This window comes from Molossus molossus, unplaced genomic scaffold (genome assembly GCF_014108415.1).
Source record: "Molossus molossus isolate mMolMol1 unplaced genomic scaffold, mMolMol1.p scaffold_m16_p_11, whole genome shotgun sequence".
NCBI classification, from domain to species: domain Eukaryota; kingdom Metazoa; phylum Chordata; class Mammalia; order Chiroptera; family Molossidae; genus Molossus; species Molossus molossus.
In genome coordinates this window covers 77,273,496-77,298,744 of record NW_023425346.1, presented here as the reverse complement: position 1 = coordinate 77,298,744, position 25,249 = coordinate 77,273,496, and the positions used below count along the sequence as shown (strand labels likewise).

General features: G+C 39.2%; 1 protein-coding gene across 2 annotated transcripts in view; it reads left to right on the top strand.

The window, feature by feature from the left end:
* Window positions 1–22,915, top strand: part of LOC118625484 (cytochrome b reductase 1) — a 31,136-nt gene extending 8,221 nt beyond the window's left edge. Inside the window, exons 2-5 of one of the 2 annotated variants that reach the window (XM_036254531.1) lie at window positions 7,916–8,124; window positions 18,371–18,525; window positions 19,414–19,710; window positions 22,523–22,915. In XM_036254531.1, coding sequence (XP_036110424.1) covers window positions 7,916–8,124; window positions 18,371–18,525; window positions 19,414–19,710; window positions 22,523–22,532 — 671 coding nt within the window. In that variant the 3' untranslated portion in view covers window positions 22,533–22,915. Of the gene's footprint in view, window positions 1–7,915; window positions 8,125–18,370; window positions 18,526–19,413; window positions 20,200–22,522 lie in introns of those variants that run through there. The other variant, XM_036254532.1, reaches the window with a different exon arrangement.
* The last annotated feature ends 2,334 nt before the right edge of the window (window positions 22,916–25,249 follow it).

The window sequence follows — 25,249 nt, the reverse complement described above, 5'->3', positions numbered from 1 at the left end:
CGTACCTTCATGAATCACAAGATTTAAACATAAAAAAAAGAAGAAGAAAACATAGTTAAATTGTTCTCTATGTTTGGGGATAGTTCTCTCCCTTCAAGCAGCCCTCTCCCTACATACTCTTGGACAAATACTGAATATGCCTTGCCTGCTATAAGACAAGCTTGTATAGATGCTTTTGTAATGGTACGCGATTAAAAGCTGGTGTCAAACCAGAGATTGCATCTTAGAGAATATATATTGTCGCAGATTCCTGAGTTGATTATGCCCCTAGAAGCTGAGCAATTTTTTAATGATTAAATTCAAATTCAAGTTGCTCTTGAATATTTTTCTCTTCATTGTCCAAAGACTATACACAGGTATTGATTTCATTTTTATTTTCTTCATTCAGATATTTTTAAACGTCTCACAATAGTATGTCCCATTACCCATAATTTTTCTTTTGAAAAGATTTTAAATGTGTTTCTCACATATACAGATGCCCCCAAACTTGTGGTGATTTGGCTTAGGATTCTTCACTTTATGATGATGAAAAAGTGATACACATAATAAATTACGTGAGATATTCTACACTTTATTATAAAATAGGCTTTGTGTTAGATGATTTTGGCCAACTGTAGGCTAATGAAAGGGTTCTGAGCATGTTTAAGGTAGGCTAGGCTAAGCTCTGATGTTTGGTAAGTTAGATGTATTAAATGCATTACGATATTTTCATCTTATGAGGGCTTTGCTGAGATGTAACCCATCGTAAGTTGAGCATCTGTATGTGTTCATATTTTCCTTCATTTGCTGGGAGGAAATGGTCTTGCCAACTAGGATCTCTAACAGAAAACTCTTGTTTCAGTCACAAGTAGCTGTTTGATAGCATGTCCCTCCTCCTGGGCTTATGAGACCTTTTTCTTTCTTCCCACTGGACTTCAGGAATGGTGTCTAGGTAAGTGCCAAACCAAAGAAGCAGGAAATATTTAAATTCTGCTCTCCAGGCAGTTTTTCTCAGTGTTCAGAAGAGAGTCTTGTTGAAGAGCCTGGTCTGATTTGTTAAGGCTGTCCTTTTCTCCTGAAGTCCCCAACATTTTGGTTGTTCATACATTTTTAAAGCATGTAAACACCTTATGCAAATGCAACATTGAAGCAAATTCAGCTATCCAGCAGAGCTTTTCTGTAGCCTGGATAGATGCTGAGAATTCCGTGCCTCACTCATGAGAGCCCCTGATTTCCATAAGCTATCTGTGTAGTCGTTGAGAGTAATTTGCTGTGGATTTTCAAGCTAACCAAATTGTTGTTTTTACTTTGGAACTATTATGAGTTCTTTCAGCCATACAAAAAATAATAAACAGATGTGCTCACCACTCAGATGGAACAAATGTAAAGGTTTTTGCCAACATAAAAATTTACAAGCCATTCTGATGGTTGTTTCTTTTGCTGTGTAGAAGCTTTTTGCTTGATGTAGTCCCAGGTGTTCATTTTTTCCTTTGTTTCTCTTGCCTTAGGTGTTATATCAGTGAAAATTCTGCTGCGTGTGATGTCTGAAATTTTGTTGCCTACATTTTATTCTAGAATATTTATGGATTCATGAGTCACATTTAAGTCTTTTATCCATTTTGAGTTTATTCTTGTGTATAACAATCCCATTTACCATCGCGCCAAAAAAATTAAGATACCTAGGAATAAACTTAACCAAAGAAGTAAAGGACCTATTTGCAGAAAACTACAGGACATTGAAAAAAGAAATAGAGGAAGATATTAAAAAGTGGAAGCACATACCTTGTTCATGGATTGGAAGAATTAACATCATTAAAATGTCCATATTACCCAAAGCAATCTATAGATTCAATGCAATCCCCATCAAAATACCAACGACATATTTCACAGAACTAGAACAAATACTTCAAAAGTTCATATGGAACCAAAAAAGACCCCGAATACCCACAGCAATCTTGAAAAAGAAGGTGGGATCACAATACCAGATATCAGGTTATACTACAAAGCAACTGTAATCAAAACAGCCTGGTACTGGCACAAGAACAGGCATATAGACCAGTGGAACAGAACTGAAAACCCAGAAATGGACCCAAGGCAATATGCTCAATTAATATTTGACAAAGGTGGCAAGAGCATACAGTGGAGTAAAGACAGCTTCTTTAATAAATGGTGGTGGGAAAATTGGACAGCTACATGCAAAAAAATGAAACTAGACCATCAACTTACACCATACACAAAAATAAACTCAAAATGGATAAAAGACTTAAATGTGACCCGTGAATCCATAAAAATTCTAGAAGAAAATATAGGCAACAAAATTTCAGACATCATATGGAGCAGAATTTCCACTGATACATCACCTAAGGCAACAGAAACAAAGGAAAAAATGAACACATGGGACTACATCAAACTAAAAAGTTTCTGCACAGCAAAAGAAACAATCATCAAAATGGAAAGGCAACCCACTGTATGGGAGAACATCACTGCCAATGATGTATCAGATAAGGGGTTAATTTCCAATATATATAGAGTGCTCATACAACTCAACAATAGAAGACAAAGAACCCAATTAAAAAATGGGCAGAAGAACTGAATAGACACCTTTCCAAACAGAACATACAAATGGCCAAGAGACATATGAAGAAATGCTCAACATCACTAATCATCAGAGAGATGCAAATTAAAACAACAATGAGGTATCACCTCACACCTGTCAGAATGGCTGCCATCAACAAATCATCAAACAACAAGTGTTGGCGAGGGTGTGGAGAAAAAAGGACTCTAATACACTGCTGGTGGGAATGCAGACTGGTGCAGCCACTATGGAAAACAATATGGTGTTACCTCAAAAAATTAAAAATTGAACTTCCATTTGACTCAGTGATCCCACTTCTAGGAATATACCCTAAGAAGCCTGAAACACCAATCAGGAAGAATATATGTACCCCCATGTTCATAGCAGCACTATTTACAATAGCTAAGATCTGGAAACAGCCCAAGTGTCCATCAGTAGATGAATGGATAAAAAAGCAGTGGTACATATACACCATGGAGTACTATGCAGCGGTAAGAAAGAAAGATCTCTTAGCCTTTGAGATGACATGGAGGGACCTGGAAAGTATTATCCTAAGTGAAATAAGCCAAGCAGAAAAAAACAAATAATACATGATCTCACTTATATATGGAATATAATGAACATAACAGTCTGAGGAATACAGTAGACCCAGAAACATGGAAGTAGGGCACAGACTGACATCCCTCAGAAGAGGGGGTGGGGGTGGGGTGGGAAAAGATAAACCACAGAACTTATATGCATGTACGCATGACCAATGGACATGGACAACTAAGCTGGGGACGGGGCGGGGGTGGGGTGGGCAAGGGGGTGCCATTGGGGTAAAAAAGGAGAAATATCTTTAACAAAAAAATAATTAATTTTTTTAAAAAAAGAAACTTACTAAGACATAAATGGAACTTGATTCTGACAATTTGAGATGAACCTCACTAATCTGTAATGACATGGTTGTGCAGAAAAACTAGTAATTACTTAGTCATTGTCTTTTACAGTTTGAAATGATACAACTGACACTATCATTATCCACAAATAATAAAAACAGAATTTTCTAATCATTAAAAATAAATAAATAAATAAGTAAATAAATAAATAAACAAATAAATAAATAAAAGAAGAGATAGAAAAACTCTAAACTAGACCCAGGGACTAAAAATCCATGGTCGTCTGGACGCATTTGGATCAGAGGCAGGCAGCTTTCCTCCTGCCGAATCCCTTACTCTTATAGTAATAGGACAGTGTGTTTAATTGATAACTCCGAATTATAAACAAAAGATTAAATTATGCTCCATCATGCTACTGTTGGAGAAGGAAAGCTAGTGTGCAACAAATTTGAAAACATTTGGGTAAACAAAAGATTTGAAAATCAAGTTTCACACTCAGTGGGGGTAGATTTCAGTGGAAAGGAAATTTGACACATTTCTCTCTGATGCCTGTAGGTTTGAGAAGAGTTAAAAAGTCTTCACTGGGAACACAGTTGTCTTTGAATTTTTTAATAACTATTTTTTAGGTAAACTTTTTATTAAAGAACCACATACATGCAAAAAAGTACTTAAATCATAAGTGATGTCTTTTTATAACATGAACGCACTCATGAACCCAGATCATGAAACAATATTCCAGGCGCACCAGTAACCCTTGTAATGCCTGTCAGTCATGATAATCACTCCTGACTCTAACATCAGAGATTGGTTTAGATTTTGGAAATTTTTATGTAATATGATTCAGATTGGTGAGAAAGCTGTTGTGATTTACTGTTCATAACTTGCTTTTCGAGCAAACACATCCTGAGTATTATCTACAAGATTTTCAAGTTCCTTCATCTAAGATTCCTTCCAAGCTCCCTAGGGGTAGAGCTTGGATGATATGATGATGATAATGATGATGACCATAATATTAATTTTAAAACACTAATTGAGCTTCTTAACCTATCTGTCCCTCAGCTTCCTCCTCTGTACAATTGTTATCATAATCATACCTCTCTCACAGAATTGAGATGAGAATTAAAATGTAAACATGTAAGCACTTAGTATGGTGCCTCCCACCTAGCTAGGGCTCAATTGTGTGTGTGTGCATGTGTGTGTGTGTGTAAAATAAGAAATTAAACCAAGACATGGGAGACGTGTTATTAACTCTTCATATATTGCATATTTTTTGCCTAATCACACAGATTGCAAAAGGCTCCAATGTGTGAATAAGTCAGTGGGTGAAGAGGCATCTACTTTCTCTGAAAACTAGACAATCATGTAGGGTGTGCCCCTGAACCATCAGGGAGAAAAAGCATGAGGAAGGGAAACCACGGGGTTTGAATGAGCATCACTTCTATTTCTAGACTTTGATTCGTTTGCAGAAAGTGCTTTACATTTTAAGAAATACTTAAGGGATCCCAGCCAGTGTGGCTAAGTTGGTTGAGCATTGTCTGTACACCAAAAGGTTTCAGTACCATTCCCAGTCAGCAACCAATCAATGCCTCTCTCTCTCTCTCTCTCCCCCTTCTTCTCTCTCTAAAAAATTAATAAAAACATATCCTCAGGTGAGGATTAAAAAATTCTTAAGGGTCTCACACACACACATAAATAAAACTAGTGAAATTGAATAAATTCAGTGGATTATATTGATATCAGTTTCCTGGTGGTGATACTCTGTCATAGTTATGTAAAATGTTACCACTGGGAGATACAGGGTGCAGAATATATGGGATTGCTGTATTCAATTTCTTACAACTTCATTTGAATCTAAAATGATCTCAAAGTAGGAGTAAAAACTACTTGCAGAACTACATACTTTGAGGCCCTAGTCGGCTAGTTCAGTTGGTTAGACAATTGTCCCCATACACCAAGGTTGCGGGTTCGATCCCTGATCAGGTTGCATACAAGAATCAACCGGTGAATACATAAATAAGTGGAACAACAAATTGATGTTTCTCTCTCTCTCTCTGCCTCTCTGTCTCTATTTCTCTCTCTTACTTCTCTCTTTCTAAAATCTTTCTTAGTCTCTGTTTCTCTCTCTCACTTCTCTCTTTCTAAAATAAATAAAAACTGAAAAAAGCCCAGCCAGTGTGGCTGAGTGGTTGAGCATCGACTCATGCACCAAGAGGTCGCCGGTCAGGGCACATACATGCCCAGGTTGTGGGCCAGATCCCCAGTGGGGCGCATGCAGGAGGCAGCCAATTGATGGTCTCTCTCATCGATGTTTCTCTCTCTCTCCCTCTCCCTCCTTTTCTCTAATATCAATAAAGAAAACAAAACCCTAAAAACAAACAAAAAAAGAACTACATACTTTGAGCCCAGGGCTATACTAGGCTCTGAGGATACCGGCAAGACGTAGTTTCCTGCCCTCAGAGAGGATGAAATAGGGATGAGAAGGGGCTTTGCTAGTTTTTAAAAGTATACTCTTTAAGCTGTTTCATTAAATGGTTGGAAAAGATTCACTGAATATAAAAATGAGTATCTAAAAGTCTCCACGTCATCAAGGAAATATAATCAATCGACACTGATAAGATATGCATGTGGGAACTAAAATTAGTAAGCAACAATCCTTCAGAGTTCAGATGAGATGAAAGGAACACTGTCCTCGTGGGGAGGGCTGTCAAGTGTTGGACACAAAGAATAGGAAGATTGCCATCCTGTGCTGAGAGCTTTAAACAGGCTGACCTCATGTCTGTCTTTGTAAGTTAGATGTGTTTCTGTCTGAAAATGGACTATTTTAAATAACCCCTTTATGACCTTATGAGGTTTCATATGTTTACGTTATAAATGTCTTTGGTGGGAAGAGGCTTTTCTTTTTCTTCTTGGAATTAAGAAATATACACAATACACTGCTGATACAATAGAATCCATCTTCCAAGGAAGCATTCTTTAAACTTTTCCAATCTGCCGTATGTTTTCAGATATCTGAATTTTCTCTGACATGGACTGGAGGGGTGGGGTGAGGGTGGGTAGAGGCAGGATATTGTCTTCAGCACAAAAAGCAGTTGCAAGCCGGTACAGGTGGCCATATCATCCATTGTTTAAACCAGGACACTTAAAAAAAAGACTGTTGTAAAAATCTTTTTGGTTGATGTTTAATCTACATGCAGAAAAGCATACATATAAATGTATAGCTTGATGAATCCAGGTGGGTAACCAGCACCCACACTGAGAAAAGAGAATTTGCGGAAATCCCTTGTGCATTCTCTTTTGGTTGCTATACCCCTTCCTCACAAGGGCAACCACTATCCTGACTTTTCTATTGCAGAGATGAGTTTTGACTGTTTTTATACTTCATATAAATAGAATTATACATTGTATACTTGTTCATGTCTTGTTTCTTGGAATTGACATTATAGGTTGATCTATATGGTTGGGTGAAGTTCTATTTATAAATCAATGATTTATAAATCAATGATTCTATTTGCTGTATTATATTATCCCCTGGTATTAATGAATATATCACAATTTATCTATTCATTCTATTGATGATGGGCATTTTGGGAGTTTCCAGGTTGGATCATTACAAGGAGTGCTACTAATAATATTCTAGTACATGTGTTTTGGTGAACATATTTCTTTGGTGTATATGCCCAGGAATGGAATTGCTGGATTCTAAGGTATGCATAAGTTTAGCTGAAGTAGATACTGCTCATTTTTCGAATTGTTCTCATTTAAGCTCCCATCAGCATGACACCAGAGTATTGATTGCTTCACATCCGCCTCAGTAGTCAGTATATTTCGTGTTCAGCCATTCAGATATGTTAGAGGTATTCCCACTTGATGTTAAATGCATTTTTCTGTTGAATAATGAAGTTCCTATCTTTCTTATGTTTATTAGCCACTTGGATATACTCTTTTGTCTATTTAAATCTTTTTGCATATTTTTCTAATCCTTAATCTGCCTTTTTCTTATCAAACTAAAACATCTCTATAAAGAAACCGGGTCATAAGATTAAGAATTTAGTTTTGGATGTGTGAAGTTTGAGATATCTGGGAGCCATCTATGTGGAGATGTCAAGAAACTGTTGGATGATGTAGATTCGGAGCCCAGAAGCAAGTTTTGGGCTGGAGATTATATTTCGGAGTCCCTGCCATGTAGGTGGCGTCTCGGTGAAAGTGAATGAGGTCAGCCATGGAGAGTGCAGAGGGAGAAAAGCCCTGGCACTGAGCCCGAGGGGCCCCAGGGTTTGTTCAAAGTTTGGAGTAACAAAGATGCCAGCAAAAGAGTCCAAGAAGGAACCATTGAGAGGTGGGAAGAGGGGAGAAGCAGAAACCAAGAGAAAAGGGTTTCATGGAAGGGAGTGTTCAGTGTGTCAAACTGTTTATCTTGTGTTGATTAAAACAAACAAACAAAAAACACCCGAGCCACATTGTGTCCCCTTTTGTCTCTCTGTAGCCATCATTGTATACAGACTGCCATGGACCTGGAAATGCAGCAAGCTCCTGATGAAAGGCATCCATGCAGGGCTGAACGCCGTTGCAGCCGTTCTTGCGATTATTTCCCTGGTGGCTGTTTTTGATTTCCACAATGGCAAGAACATCCCCAATATGTACAGCCTGCATAGCTGGGTTGGACTGATAGCTGTCATACTCTACATGTTGCAGGTCAGTGTCTCAGTATATTTATAAACAAGATATAAAAAGTAAGGCAGTTCAGATACTGTACATGTTTTCTATACATAGATGTTTTGTTGGAAATCATCTTCTCATTCCCACTAATCCTTGTTCCTCGTGTTTCCATTAGAAGTATTTTCCCCTGAAGGGGCTCAGGAACTACAGAATTCAATCTTTGAGCTTGAATGTGAGATTCTAAATATGGGCGTATGTGTAAAGGGAAATTGCCATCTGATAGCTTCTAGGCTGCTGTTGTTGGGACTTCAAGTGTCATGTTGCCAAATAAACTAGCACAGACAAGAGCCATGGATTTCTTTTTTTTTTTTATTTAAAAAATTTTTTTTTCTTTCATTGATTTTAGAGAGAGAGGGAGGGAGAGGGAGAGAGAGATAGAAACATCGATGAGAGAGAACATCGATTGGCTGCCTGCTGCACATCCCCCACTGGGGATTTGGCCCACAACCCAGGAATGTACCCTTCTATTTTCTAGGTTTAACTTTATGAGTGAAAAGATGAATTTAGATCTCTTTGTTTCCTTGTTAGATTTTGGAGACTCAGTGCTTATTTTATTTCTCTTCTGTCTTCACTTACAAAAAACACATACTTTTGACAGGACTCTATGTAAACATAAGTTAGGAGAGTAATGGGGATTTGGCTGTTATAGGTCACTAAAGTAAAGCTAAATTTTAAAAGTCTTTATGGCGTTCACTACTTTGTTGAAAAATCTTTGTAAACTGTGTTGAGTTATTTCCCTTCTTTAGTTGGTACAGTGTATATTCAACTGCCTTATTTGGGACATCACTGTGAACTTTAGTTTCCTGTAGACATAGAAGTAAAAAACTGGAGTGAATTGATAAAACCACAAAGCATATTTTAAAATATATGCATGCATGACCTCTCTACAAAAGGACCTCTTACCATACATTTTATCACTGTTCTGCTTAAGACTTTTTGAATGTTGAAGTTAATCTCCATAGGACATTCTTTTTTTTTTTATCCTCACCCAAGGACATTCCTCCACCTTTTGCTCAGATAGAGTGGGCGTGAGAGAGAGAGAGAGAGAGAGAGAGAGAAACATCGACATGAAAGGGATACATCGAGTGGTTGCCACCCGCACGACCAACCAGGGCTGGGGACAAACTGCAACCGAGGTACGCGCCCTTAGCTGGAACTGAACCCGCATCTCTCTGGACCGCAGGTCAACGCTCTAATCACTGAGCCAAAGCGGCCAGTGTGAAAGTTCCTTGCTTTTAAAAGGGCTTGTGTGGCCCGGCTGGTGTGACTCAGTGATTGAGCATTGACCCATGGTTGCCGGTTTGATTCCTGATAAGGGCACATTCCCGGGTTGTGGGCCAAATCCCCAGTGGGGGATGTGCAGCAGGCAGCCAATCGATGTTCTCTCTCATCGATGTTTCTGCCTCTCTCTCCCTCTCTCTCTAAAATGAATGAAAGAAAAAAAATTTTTTTTAAATAAATAAATAAAAATAAAAGGGCTCGTGTGGTTAGACTGGGCTGCTCCGATAATCCAGGATTATCTCCCAATCATAAGATCTCTAACCTTAATTACACTTGCAAAGTGTCTTTTGCTAGTAACATAACATATTCACAGCTTCCAAGGATTATGGCATAGACATCTTTTGGGGAATTGAGGGTCTTGATTCAGACTACCACAACTATAAATAAAAAAATAAAAGAAATTATAAATAAAATTAAAAGCTAGTTTTTTAGCCCTGGCCGGTGTTGCTCAGTGGTTAGAATATCAGCCTGTGAACCAAAGGGTCTCAGGTTTGAGTTCTGGTCAAGGGCATGTGTACCTGGGTTGCAGGTTCAATCCCCAGCTCCAGTCAGGGTGCATGTGGGAGACAACCAATCGATATGTCTCTCTCACATCAGTGTTTCTCTCTTTTTCTCTCTCTCTCTCTCACCTCCCTTCCTTCCCCTGTCTCTAAAAATCAATGGAAAAAAATTCTTGAATGAGGATTAACAACAACAAAAACTGGCTCTTTAAAAAACTAAAATAAAATAGATAAACCATCGTAAACCTGGTTTAAAAAAAAAGGAATATGCAGCATTCAGAATGAGAAAGAAATATAATCATAGATATAAAAACTAGGATAGATGATTAAATTTTAATGTATGGTAATATACTTTAAAATCTTAAAGAAAGAGAAAAGGGTCACTTTCCTGCCAAATACAGACTATCAAATTTGACTCAAGAAGATTTAGAAAACCTAAACAGACCAATAACATTAGAAGAAATTAGTAAGGTCATTTGGAATATATCACTAAAAAAAGACATCAGGTCCATATTATTTAAGCCTTTGACCTTCAATGAACAGATACTTTAAACTGTACACTGGAAGAAAAAGGCTCCTCTTAGATGGGCCCCCGTGCACTGCGCACTCTCACACCTCGAGTGGCAGCTCTGACGAGCAACACCTGGACCGACATCCAACAGCAGCCACCAGCTTAAACGATGAAATACTGAAGGTATTTCCATTAAAAAATAAATAAGACATAGATGCTTGCTCCCATTGTCGTTCAACTTTGTTTCAAAGGTTTTCACTGATGTACAAGATAATGAAAGAAAATCTGTATAAATAGTAGAAAATTTGTTGAAATAGCACACCAAAGAACTTAAACTCCCATATATCAAGGTTTATTGAAAAGCTACTATAATTAAAACAGGATGGTGTTGATGCTAAGATAGAGAAATAGCCCAATGAAATAGAGGCCAAAACCAAACCTACACATATGTGTGGTGACTTGGTTTATGATGTGAAGGGGGCATTGCAAAGCAATGGGGAAAGGATGTCAACAAATGATGTCAACTGCATATCCATATGAAAATAACATGAATCTTGACTCCGGCTTGACACTAATGTCATTTCCAAATGGACTGTAGATCTAAATATTATGGGGGAAACTAACAAGCTTTCAGAGGGAAACAAAATAGTCTTCGTGATTTTGGGGCAAGGCAAATGTTTCTTAGAGAGGACAGAAAAGAATCAGTTTTGAATGAAAATTTAATATATTCTATTAAATTAAATTTAATAACTTGAGTTCTTCAGAAGACAATGTTGAGAAAGTGAAAAGACAAGTCATAAAAGTGGTCTTATTTGTGCAAAGAATGGTCATCCAGCATGACTGAAGACCAGCCCAGGAAAGCACAGATCCCTCACCTTAATTGAAGGCAAGAAAGGACATCAGTTGTTGGCACTGTAGGACAAGTCCTGAAGGCCCTAGAAAGTGATAAGTACAGCCACCTCTGGAGGAGGCCTGCCTGATGTGTATCATGGAGACTGCAGAGGAAGTGGGTGATCACCCTGGGTCCCAGTGGTGTGGACACACAGGGTTAGGGATGGATGCATCCACCTCTGTCATTTCCAGGTGGTATAGATCAGAGGTGTCACCTTGGTCAGAACACAGATGGCAAGAGCCTACACATAAACTGCAACATATCTCAAGCCTTGAACAACACGAGTGGTGTTCACTCCAAGTCAGTGTGGCAGCTTGGTCCTGGTGGTCCAGTACAAAGGCCAATGGACAGACCTGCTCAGCAGACTGGATTCAGGGCCTGGCCATGGGGGCTGGGATAACTCCACAGGTGCAAGTTCCAGAGCTCCTAGAGGCAACTGATGGAACCTACATGTGTTTGAAAGTTAAAGGAGCGTAGAAGACCCCAAAGGAGAGAAACAGGGACTGTGGTACCCAACAAAGATGGCACTGCCAGCTCAGTGTGTCTCAGGCACTTCAAGGAGATTTAGAAAATTTCCCAAACAAATACTTTGATTGGGGTCCCCTGAAACAAAATCCTGATTCCCCCCATTTGCCTATGTCCAAAGTTAGTACTGGATATAAAACTAACATCACTCACTTACATATAGATTGGATAGAAGAGCTGAGATAAACACAATTTTTTGGCCTGAGTGAAATGGATAAACAGTCATTCTCTGAGGTGGGAAGCCTGGGGGAGGAACAGATTTCAGGGCAGGAGTAAGAATCTTACAGGCGTGGAGGGAACAGGAAGAGGTTAGGAAAGTACACAAACCGGAGCTGTAAGATACAGAAGGCCTGAGTATCTAATGTCAAATGTGGTGACAGCACCATATTGTATAACTGAAATGTTGAGACAGTAGAACTTGTGTTAACAGTGACAAATAAGATAAATATGTGAGGTGATAGATGTGTTAATTAACCAAGTGGAGGGAATCTTCTTACTGTGTACATATATCAAACCATTATAAAGTACACTACAAATACCTTATAATTTCACGTCAGTTACACCTCACTAAAGCTGAAGTTTAAACATTTAAAAAAATAATAAAAAATTTGTGACTATTTTTTTCTGTCTGCAGATCATATAATGTATTTCTAAAAACCCAAGAGATGATTACAAGTGATAAGAGAATTTGGAAAGGTGTCTGGATATAAGATAGCCATGCACAATCCAATAACTTTTGCCAATACTAGAATAACAAGTAGAATCCAATGAGAGTATAAAATCTATGTGTAGAATATGTAAAATACTGTAAAATCTTATTGGAAAAAAAGCATGGTATGACAAGAGAAATACCATGTTACTGAAAGAGAAAAATTAATATAGAAGCATCTTTTCCTCTTCAATTAATATTTATGTTTAATATGACCCTAATTCTTAGCCCAGTGGAAGTCTTAAATTTTATGCAGAACAAATATCCAAGGATATCAAGGATAACCATGAACATTTTGAAAAGGAGCGAAGGAAGACCTGCCTTAGTAAAAACAAGTTATTAACACAGGAAAAACAAAATGCATTCATGGAAAGAGAAGAGAGAACAGAAAGAATCCGAGTGTGTATGAGGACCTTTTCTATGACACAGTGATATTCAATTTAGTGCAGAAAGAATGCCTGGAAAATGACTACATTCTAGCTTTAATTTTTTGTTGTTGTTGCATAAAATACTTTGTTTTTAAGTATTTGCATTGCTTGTCCATAGATGTGACAGAACAGATCACCCAGGTGTGCTCAGGAAGAAATTAAATGAAAAAACATTCCCTTTCCAATGGGAAGAAACCAATTCTAAGCTCTCTTTCTTCACTTTTGTTAGGAGCTAAGCCCCGTCCTTATGATTTACTGTGCAAAGATTCCTGCCTCCATATTCTTAGTTGCAAAAATAACACAAGCCATAAAAATATGCTTTTGACAGGGATGTGTTTTATCAGATTTCTTAGCTTAAGAGTAGAAAGAGGAAGTGGTTTGTTTTTCTGAACCAAAGGAGTTCAAAATGGAGCTTCTCCTAACTGGCCCTGTGGGTGGAGAGCAGGAAGCTGTGGAGCAAGGGCAGCAGCCTGCTTGGGCCTCTGCACCAGCCCGCTGTGCACTTCGACTGCAAAATTCGAATTGTGTGCCGATCATTCGTCCGGCTTGGTGAGGTCAGTTTGCACTCCCCCTGCGGTACAACCCAGAAACAAACCTGTCACCGAGTACGAAGAGAATGGGAGAGGTTGGCAAGATCAGATCCTCTCGCCTTAATGCTACAGGGTTTGGTTTCTAGCCACTGTGTAAAATCAGAATTTCACCTGCCAAACGAAGCCTGCTTCTAGGTTGTTTCAGTAAATGAAGGAGGGGAAGGGGAGGCAAGCAGCAAACCAAAACATCCCAAAAGAGCAAAAGGTCTTCACACGTCCTCATGTATATCTATGGATTAGAAAGCATTTCAAGTGTAGAATTTTTTCTACTTGTACAATCTAGATTCTGGATCACTTTTTAAAATAACAAACTATTATATATATATTGAAGTTATGTATTATAATAAAATTAACTCCCATGATTCAACCATTCAGCCTAATTTGGAAAACAGAACCCCTACCCACCCTGATCCCACATCTCTCTACTTATCTCAACCCCTAGAAATAACCATTTTCCTGAATTTTTTTTTCTCACTCTGTTTTTCTTTATAATTTTATCACATACTGTGAATCTCTAAACTGCATATTGTTTAGTTTTGCTTTAACTTTTTAGAGTCTTATAATACATACATTTTAATGCAACTATATTTTAATTCTTTTGCAGCCTTTCTCATCATTGTACTGATTCAGTTATATTGTTTTATCTAGCTCATTCTTTTTTTTTTAATCCTCCCCCAAGGACATTTTTGCATGTATCTTCAGATAGAGTGGAAGGGAGAGGGGGGGAAGAGAGAGAGAGAGAAACATCAATGTGAGAAAGATACAGCGAGTGGTTGCCACCCACACGACCCCAGCCGGGGCCGAGACAAACTGCAACCGAGGTACGTGCCCTTAGCGGGAACCGAACCTGGGATTCTCCGGTCCGCGGGCCGACGCTCTAACCGATGATCAAAACCGGCTAGAGCTAGCTCATTAATTTTTACTTTTGTGTTCCATTGTATATCTATACCACAAATTTCCTTATTTGATACTTTTCCTGGTTCTCATGTGCAAAGGTTTCTCTGGATGTATACTTGGGAGTGGAATTATAGATTCAGTCTAAAAAAATAATGCTAAATTGTTATCCAAAGTGGTTGATCCCAATTATGTTCCTGCCAGCATTGTGTAAGAGTTCCCATCTGGCACATCCCTGCCAACATGCATCTTCTAACGTTTTCATTATTGCCAAACTAGTGCATATAAAATGATGTCTTCTTGTGGTTTTAATGTTTATTTCACTGATTACTTATATTTCTCATCTGAGAAACACCTGTCCTGTCTTTTGTCCATTTAAAATACGAGTTTCTTTTTCTTTTCCGTAAAGATTCAGAGGAGCTCTGTGTAAAATTCCTTTTCATTTATATGTTTTCATATATCTTCAGTTTGAAGCTTGTATGTTTTCTCTTTTGTTCGTATTTTTTTAGAAGTTCTCTTTTTTTTTTTTTTTTTTAATCCTCACCCGAGGACATTTTTCGATATTTTGTTCAGATAGAGTGGGAGGGAGGGAGAAAGAAGGAAACATCGATGTGAAAGGGTCATGTCGAGTGGCTGCCTCCCACATGACCCAACCAGGGCCGGGGACAAACTACAACCGAGGTACGCGCCCTTAGCGGAATCGAACCCGGGTCTCTGCGGACCGCAGGCCGACGCTCTAACCGCTGAGCCAAACTGGCCAGGACAGAAGTCCTCAAGTTTACTAAAACAAATTAATCATGTTTTCTTCTAGTGTTATGTTTTGCGTTGGTGACGTGTTTATGAAAACCTTCTCTACCCTGAAGTCAAAACAGGTTCTCAGGTTCTACTCCAGACCTGCTGGGTCAGAAACTGTGGGCGGGGCCCAGAGAAGAGGGTTTTCACAGGCCCTGCAGGTGATTTAGGTGCGCACTACTGTGTGAGAGCTGGCCTAAGACAAACGCCCCCCAATGGCCAAAAGGCTACATCACAGTAATATGAATGAAAATCTTAATTTCGCTTATGATTTTCTGTGAAGAGTATTGAAGTTTTGTCTTTTGTCTTCTGGAATTTCTTCAGTGTATGATGTGATATTGTGATCCAACTTCATTTTTTTTCCCCATGTGGGTAAACTGTTTCCCCAGTACCACTTATTGAACTGTCCCTGTCCCTGCCACTTACCTACAATGCCAGTTTTATCATATATATTTTCCTCTGTGCAGTATAGAATGGAAGAGTATAGAGGAATTGAAGTATATAGAAGTATTTAAGAAGTACACAATAGAAAGACATAAGAACCTTGATTTGTTCTTATTTTGAAGAGAATATTTCAGTAGTTTACTGCTGAGTAGAGATGCTTCACATTTCTTTCCGTTGCAGTTTGTGAAAAGGTTTTGTTTTTCTTTTAAAATCATTAATGGATGTATAATTTTATTGACTGCTTTTCTGTGTCTGTTGAGATGAGTATTTTTTTTTTTTTAATTTATTAATGTAGTTAATCACATTCATAGACTTCCTAATGTTAAACTTGGGTGAATGAAATACATTTTTAGTTGTCTCAAGATTCTCTTTTACTGTCTGAAATATCCATATTTTTATCTTCTGCTGTTTTATTTGTGTGCTAACTGGGTTTTTCATAAGTGTCATTGCACAACTTTATGATTGTCGTTTAGCAAATGGAAATTTGGCCCCTGCCTTTTTCCTTGCTCAGGTGCAGATTAGGTCGTGTTTAATAACTCAAGACTTGGAATCAGAGTGACCTCAGTTTGAATTGAATTCCTCTATTTGTAGTTGGTGGCACTGGACAAATTACTAAGCTTTTCTGGACATAGATTGCTCACCTATAAATTAAGTATTTTGATACATTCTTCACAACATCATAAGAATGAAAGCTAACTAATACATAGACAGGCTCAGCCTAGGGCTTAAGATACTGGAATGTTGCAGGTCAGCTGTTGTTATTAGAAATATAAATCTTTGGTAGGCTCCTTTATAACCTGAAGATGGCATTTTTCATTTTCACTATACACCATAGGCACCTTCATGGTTGAGAACATGCCTTTTGTGTCAGTGAAATTCTATTCATGAATCCAATCACTTATTCAACAGAGTTAATTATCTATTATGTATTGGATACCTTGTTAGGTTGTGGGTGATACATTGTTTCACAAGACAAGGATGGGCCCAAAGAGATATGATCTCTGCCCTCATGAAGCTTACAGGGGAAGACAGGGAATTGAGTACTTGGTAGACATTTTGTATATGAAGTGTTCTGGGAGAGCTCTCAAATGGTAGAGGGGATAAAGGAAATCAGACCAAGACTTGAAGTTGTGAGCTTGGTGGTGAAAGGAAACAGTATTCTAGGTGGATGGAATAGTATGTGGGTAAAAGTTCGCTTTATTTGAAGAACAAGAAGGAGGTCAGGCTGCCTGAAGACGAATTGGAGGCTGGACAAAAGTAAATGCAGAGAGACTAGCTTGAAGGCATTTACAGAGGTTCAGATGAAAAATGATAGTGTTCTGGAGAAGTAACAGCAGCAGTGAGAAAAGTGGATAGTTTCTAAAGATATTTAGGGGGTAGAATTAATGGGATTTGAAAAGTCAGTGCTATAAGGGGTAAGAGAGAGAATTACTTGCAGGCTTGAGCAAATGGGTGGATGAGAAAGGAAACATTAAAGGGGGAAGAGTGGGTTGAGGAGTGTCATGGAAAATAAGGTTTGAAAACTGTCCACTGGATTTAGTGACCTGAAAGCCAGTGATGACTCTAAAGGAGAATTAGGAACATTCTGAACCACCAAGGGTGTGTGTGTTGGGGGGATTGGGGGGGCTTTTGAACCATTTCTAATATATTCAGGCATTTTTAACATTAAATGAATGGACCGACCCCTTTACATAGGAATCTTGCTGGCTTCTCTACAGAGAAGTATTCTGCTAGGGATTTAATTATCAAGGAAATGAAAGCAACTTTTCTTCCTTATAAACAAAATTGTCAACTTCTTAGGTTGACCTGACTAAACATGTCCTATTGTAATTGGTTTTAGTGACTTAAGATTTTTTTAATTTCTCTTTCTACTTCGCAACCTTAAGGAAATTGATTTAAAAAACAAACAAACAAACAAGCCCTGGCCAGTTTGGCTCAGCGGTTAGAGCATCGGCCTGCGGACCAGAGAGACCCGGGTTCTGTTTTTGCTAATAGCACGTACCTCGGTTGCGGTTTGTCCCCGGCCCTGGTTGGGGTCGTGTGGGTGGCAGCCACTTTGTGTGTCTCTCTCACATCGATGTTTCTCTCTCTCTCTTCCTCCCTCTCTCCCTTCCGCTCTATCAGAAGATAAATGCAAAAATGTCCTCAGGTGAGGAAAAATAAATAAAATAAAATAAAATAAAATAAAATAAAATAAAATAAAATAAACAAGTAAGTACCAGAATATTCACTGTAGCCTTCTTAATGTAATGATAGCAAAAAACTGGAAACAAGAACATTAAAAAATGAAGAACTGAATCAATTCTATTACATTCTTAAAATAGAATATTAGCCATTACAAAGAAAAACTAGATAATCATGTGTTGATATGAAAAGATATCCAAAAACACAAGATGCAAAACAAATATGTATAGACACACACACATTTGTTTATATAGGCACAGACATTTTCTGGAAGGACGCTTCAGCAGGCGATGATAGGTATGATCTTTAAGTAGCGGAACTGGAATGGGGACACTTACTTTTCATTTTACACCCTTGGTTCTATGTGAAATGTTTTCTCATTTTGCACATATTGCTTTAAAAATAATAATTTTTAAATTACTGCAGTTAGAACTTAAAATTAAATGTAACCTTTGCTCTTTTTGGTGTTTAGCTTCTCCTAGGTGTTTCCGTTTTTCTGCTCCCTTTGGCTCCGCTTTCTCTCCGAGCGCTTCTCATGCCCATACACGTCTATTCCGGACTTCTCATCTTTGGAACAGTGATCGCAACAGCCCTTATGGGAGTGACTGAGAAACTGATCTTTTCCGTGTAAGTTATATAGTTTTCCTAACTGTATACTGAAGCTATAAAATGTTAAATACTTGTTCATTGGAAAGAGGTAATAAAATGTAATAAAAATTTTTAAATATTAAACTTTAAAAATTTTAAATACTGCCCTGGTCGGTTTGGCTCAGTGGTTGGAGCATCAGCCTGCGGCCTGGAGAGACCCGGGTTCAGTTCCCGCTAAGGGCATGTACCTCGGTTGCAGTTTGTCCCCAGCCCTGGTTGAGTCGTGTGGGTGGCAGCCACTCAATGTGTCCCTTTCATGTCGATGTTTCTCTCTCTCTCTCTCTCCCTCCCACTTTATCTGAACAAAATATCAAAAAATGTCCTTGGGTGAGGATAAAAAGAGATAAAAATAAGAAAAAAATTTTTTTTAATATTTAGTCTTAAAACACTTATTATGATATACAATATAGCATTGTATAGAAATACAATATGACATTGTATCTATTATATAATACAATGTAACATTACTAATGCTTGAAGGACCAAAAAGTCCAACATATTGTACTGCTGTTAAAACAACTATTGAAATTATGCATGCCTTTACAATCTTTTTCATAGGCATGTGTTTATTAATTGTAATTATGGTGTATATACAGTTTTATATCATCCTTTTTTCATTTTTTAAGTGATACAGGTGCTGTAGATGTTATGTTATTTTTATACTAATGATTTTTTTAAACAGTATCATACTATTCCATTGAGTGAATTACAGCATAAATGTCTCCTTAACATCAAGCTTTAAGGGAATTTGCATGGAAGCTGCAATGGCATGCACTTTGAGCAGATGAATTCAAAACTGTTTGACATGTTGCTGTCTCACTCTACTTGTAACTGAACTCTAACCCTCCCCCGTTCTCTCTCTCTCAGGAAAAATCCTGCCTACAATACATTGCCACCAGAAGGTGTTTTCACAAATACCCTTGGCCTTCTGATTCTGGTGTTTGGGGCCCTCATTTTTTGGATAGTCACCAGACCACAATGGAAACGTCCTAAAGAACCAAATTCTATCCTTCTCCAGCCGAATGGAGGCGCTCCAGAGGGAGTGGACGGCCCCACAGCAGTACACTTTGGCAACATGGACAAATCAGATTCAGAGTTAAACAGCGAAGCCGCAGCCAGGAAAAGAAACATTGCCCTTGATGAGACCGGTCAGAGGTCCACCATGTAAGATGTTGTAGAGATGGAGCCCTGTAACTTCTTTTGAAAAGTAGTTCTACGGTTTAGCTTCTCCTGTTTAGCCACAAGATGATTGAGCTTCCTAGAGTTTATATTTGTTTTAATCATAATGTAGAATTTCTTGAAAGAGTATGTATTGATCGAGGCCTGTGAATTTACCTGAATTGGAAAGGAGATGGTCAATGATAGCAGCTATGAACTGTGGTTCTGTTACCTCTTATTGAGGACCAAAGCATCCTGTGCCTTACAGAGAACAGATACTCAAACTGTGTCTGTTGGTTGGTAAATCTGATAAAGTAGCAGCCCTGGCAATTTCTCCAAAACTCAACTTAGTACCAGGCTTCCCGGGGTTTGGTATATTTTATGATCTGGATTCCAAACTTAGTTAAAATGAGAATATGCCTGAATTCTTAAGCAGTATAAACTGCTCCCAAACCTCAAAGAGCACTTTTTCTAAACTTTCTGTGTTTTTTTTTTAAGTAGTTGGATGGCACTTTATTCTAAGCACTTTATAAATATTAGCTCATTCAATCCCCAGACAAACCTTATGAGGTAGGTACTATTATTATCTTCGTTTTGTAGAGGAGAGATCTGAAGCTTGGAATGGTTAGTAACTTGTCCCCAAGGTCATAAGTGGTGGATCTAAGATTCCAAACCTGCCAGTCTGACTCCTCAGCCCATGAGTCTAACCACTTCACTTTTCTATTCTGTTTTATACTAATTTGCACCTATCTTGACCCTCCGCTAAATAAATTTCAATTGCTGGAGTGCAGTGGAGTAGTTAATGTTTACCTTCTGGCTTTTGTCTTCCAAGGCAGATTCCTCAGCTAACCAAAAAAAAAAAAGGGCCCAGCCCTGCCTGGAAAGAGATCATGGGTCCCTTTCCACGGCCAGCAAGCCGTGGCCTACCTTGATGCCTCGTTCTTAAAATTGTGTCTTGATGACTAAGAAAGTTTTGGGCAAGAACATTTGTAGTTTTCAAGATAATCGATTAAGATTTTTGTTCTTTATGGTCTTAGCTATTGACCAGTCTCGGGTTTGAAGATAGGAGAGACACCTCGTGGTCTGCCCTTCTCGGGGCAATGGCTCTGGTCCTGCCAGGTTTGGGTGGGATTTCAGGGGATATCTTGAGCTCTGTGTTCTCAGTAGTGAATTGAGACTCAGAGCTGACAGCTTTCGTGCATGGAGACCTCTCTGAGCTGGCTCGCATTAAAACCTGGAGTAGGGCCTAGGCTGAAATGTTTTTTTTTTTTTTTCATTTTGGGGTCAATCTTGGGTTTCATTTCGGGGTCAATGTTAAACTGGAGCATTTTAATGTAGATAAAAACCTTACAGTTTTACACCAACTACACTGAATTTTTTGGTGCTTAGTGAATTTCCTTTTAGGATAACTGATAATTACTTCTATAGATTGAATATTAAACATACTTCATCACATGCTTTAAGCTTCACGGATAGCCATTCAAAATTCCCTCTCCAAAACACTGTTTTCTTATGTAATTTTATTTCCAAAATTGGCAATAGTGTCAGGAGGATTGTCAGTGCCTAGCTCAGTGCCTGGCATGTAGTAAGAACAATTCAGTTATTATTATTATTATTTTTAATCCTCACCCGAGGATATTTTCTCAAATATCTTCAGATAGAGTGGGAGCGGGGGAGAGAGAGAGATACTTTGATGTGAGAGGGACACATTGATTGGTTGCCTCCCGCACACCCCCGACCAAGGCCGGGGATGAACCACAACTGAGGTACATGACCTTGGCCGGAATCGAACCCGCGATTCTTTGGTCCGCGAGCTGACGCTCTAACCGCTGAGCCAAACTGGCCAGGGTGGCACAATTCAATTTAATATGAGTAGAGCACGGTACAATTGTGGTGCTAATTGGGAGTACCTCCATGGTCACTCACACACACACACACACACACTAAATGGATGTTTCATTGCATGGAGGGACACAGAATTCCAGGAGTTGGGCGGGAGAGATCTGTAACAGCCTCAAAAATTGAAACTGCCATTCCATTTTATATAGGCCAAGTAAGAGGTTATTAGTGAAAAGTTAATAATGGGTTTGGGGCTAGAACATTCTGCTCCATTGCAAAGTATTTGAGCACCCCTCATCTCAGCCCTTTATTTCATCTTTCTTGTGGGCTAATGTGAGGGTAATCTTACAGATATTATAGGGTCTTCTTCTTTTCTTTCTCAGCCTTTATAAAAACAGTGCATAGTAAAATATACCTAGGAAAACTTTCTGTTTGAGACTTCTTTTAATGGGCTTTCTATTCTAATGATAATTGTACCTTTATCTTTCAAAAGCTAACATTTCCTACCTAAAGCATCTCCCCAGCAAAATATCTCATTAAAAAGCCCACAGAAAGAATAGGGGAGAAGAAAGCCTTAGGTATCAATTCCAAAAGCGTGACTGAAATCTCTACAAATAATTATAGCTTATATCATCTGCAGAGATAATCTGGCTTGGTTTACCCCATAATCTAGTTTCAGGGGGGGGGAGTTTTATTTAACACTCATGTAAATCAACAATAAAGCCTTTTCTCTCAAAGGGTTTATTGAGAAACTCAAATGAGTATATGTTTTGGTTTTAACGTTATCAAAAGTGTACAGCTTCCTATGCTCCCTGTGTCAAACTGAATCCACCCTCCAAAGTACTTTCTTTCCTTCCCTTGTGTGGTTTCGTGTAAGCTGTGATGGTGAGAAACAGCATCTCAGACCTTACGATTAAATGCTAAAGGCAGCGATTGCACTTTTGAAGGGATACTGACAGGTGATTTCTGTTTTCTAAAGGACAAAATGAAGAGGATGCCTTGTTTTTAATTAGGCTCTTTTCCCGGCCTAATTAAAGTTGGAAATTCCAGTGCAATACTGATTGACCACAGCTGCCAAATCTGAAGGCTCAACGAAGAAGTAGAGCTTTATGCTAGTTTTGTTGCAGTATGATAGAATTTCTATCTGGGCATGTCCTTTTTCAGGTTTACAACTGAAAACTGTAACTGCTATGTCTCAGAGCTACACAGAGGGAAGTCTAGAAGAAAGAAAACTATTATTCTTTATTCCTATATAGTACCTGGAAAAGATTTCTGTATTTGAATTTGTCTTTTTATCTCAGTACATTTATGGGAAAATATTACATAACCTGAATATTTTTAAATTTTGTAGAAAAATGTAGCATCTCTTTGTCTTGACTTGTTTTTATATAGTAATAAATTTATTTTGGAATCTATTTGTCTGTTATGAATTTATTTAGGCTAGTAGCTGTAGGCATTGTTCTAAAAGTTTCTTTCCTGTGGAAAAAAGATTTTAAGTGTCTTTATTAAATATGCTGTCCGATTTCTCTCTGAGTACCAGACCCTGAGTATTTCAAACGTGCCATGGTGGTCTCCTCGGAAAGGGTCTGAACCGGAGCAGCCAGGCGGATGAAGCAAAAGTTTCTGTCTTGTGTGTCTTCCCTTGTTTTTGTCCTCATCTGCCTCCCTACTGTGTCTCCCTCAACTTTATTACAGTTAGTCTAATCGTGGACAGCGGCCCTAGTGCCCAAGAGACCTCACTGGGTTGCACAGTAAACATTCTTAGCGAAGGATCTGAGGAAGGTTCTGATTAGGGCACATAGCTGGGCCCCAAGAGAAACTGGGCAAAGGTAGGGCAGTGCCTGAGAGGCAGAGATACAGCTAAAGGCCCGAACAAGTTTCTGGCCCAAACATCTACTCTTTGGGCCCTAATTAGAGACTGCCTTGATCCTGTGCAGGAGGCTAACGAGGTGGGGAAGCCAGGTGTAGTGAAAGACCCCAGGAAAGCCGAGAAAGGCTGAGTCCTTAGAGACTCCCCCACCGTCTTCCGCTGCAGCTGCGATTAATTTTGTGCTTTAAGGGCCTGGAAGGAGCTCCCAAGAAAAGAATGGGAGCAGCTATGTCCAGGAAGAAATCGGGTAAACTGGGGCAGCAGTAGTAACTCTGGACTGTGTCGTCTTGTCAAAGTCCTTGATTAGGGGAACTTCAACCCAATGGGCTGAACTCATAGCCCTAATCCAGGCTTCCCAATGGGGCAAGGGAAAGTGGGTAATCATCTACCCTGACAGCTAATATGCCTTTGCTACAGCACACATGCATAGCGCCATCTACAGGGAATACGGGTTATTAACCTCGGCTGGGAAGGACATCAAAGAGGGAACTTCATAGAGGCACAGGAAAATCTGCTGCACCAGGAAGCTTGAGAAGAAGCCCTAAAACCAGTGGGGCTTCTCCAGATACACTAGGTCAGAAAATGACTTAGCTGAGCAGAAACAAGCCATGGTGGACACTGCCTGATGGGAGGTTGTTGGTCCCAGAGGCTCTAGGTCAGACTTTAGTCAAGCAGCTACACCAGACCACCCATTTAGGTTACACCAAGCTTACTGAACTCCTGAGAGGCAGGTAATGTCCAGTGTGGTCACAGGGAAAGGGAGAGGCAGAGGGAAGCAGGGTATGTGTGGGTCTGAGTAGGGAGGAGGAGAAGAAAAACTGGGGAATGTGCAGACTGCAGATAGGTTGAGCAAGCTCTCAGGTTTATGTCGGGGGAGAAACTAGGAAAGTCGCAGAGGGTCTATGCAAGTTAAAGAAGGATTGTGTAGAGGGAAGAAATAAAAAGAGAAGGATTACGCAGAGGAAATAAAAATGTAAGAAAGGATAAAAGAAAGAAACATACATATTATTAGGAAGACAGGACACAGAGAGGAAGAGCTTGCCCATGGTAATGGAATAACAGTCTGGGATGTAGTAAAGGGAGTAACAGGTTTAGGCTACTCCTGACCCTTGAATCAGACAGTGCCCCCCCTTTATAGCAAAGAGGTCATAGGATATCTCTAAAAGGTTAGATATAAATTGGAAGCTCAATTGTTCTTACCGCCCACAGAGTTTCGGGCAGATAGGGTGCATGAACAGGACCTTAAAGGAAAACTTAACCAAATTTACTTTAGAAACCAGTGAAAACTGGACCACTCTGCTCCCCCTTGCCCTCCTACAATTCTTCCAGGCCCTGCAGTCTGCCCAGACAGCTGTCTATAAACACGTCTGCGATGCCCTGCCTGTGCCCACCTCGGACCCTGTGCACCCTTTCCAGCCCGGGGACTCGATATGGGTAAAGAAGTTCACCACTCAGGGCCTAACTCCAGCCTGCAAGGGACCATACACTGTCATCCTGCCTGCACCGACGGCTGTCAAGGTCAACGGCATCCGATCTGGCAGCACCATTCCCGGCTGAGGGGCAAAAAGCAAAATGGACGGTTCAGGCCCCTCCAGATAAGACTCTTACACTTATCAGGACTCTGATTTTTCTGGTTATGACTGTTCAGGGAAATCCTTATAGACCTGGGCCCCAGTGGAACTGGGAACTTAGAAATGGTCCTACAGAACAGGAGAGGATTAGACCTATTTCTTTTTTATTTTATTATTATTTTTTTTTATCCTCACCCAAGGACATTTTCTCATTTTTTTGTTCAGGCAGAGTGGGAGGGAGAGAGAGGAACAGAGAGAGAGAGAG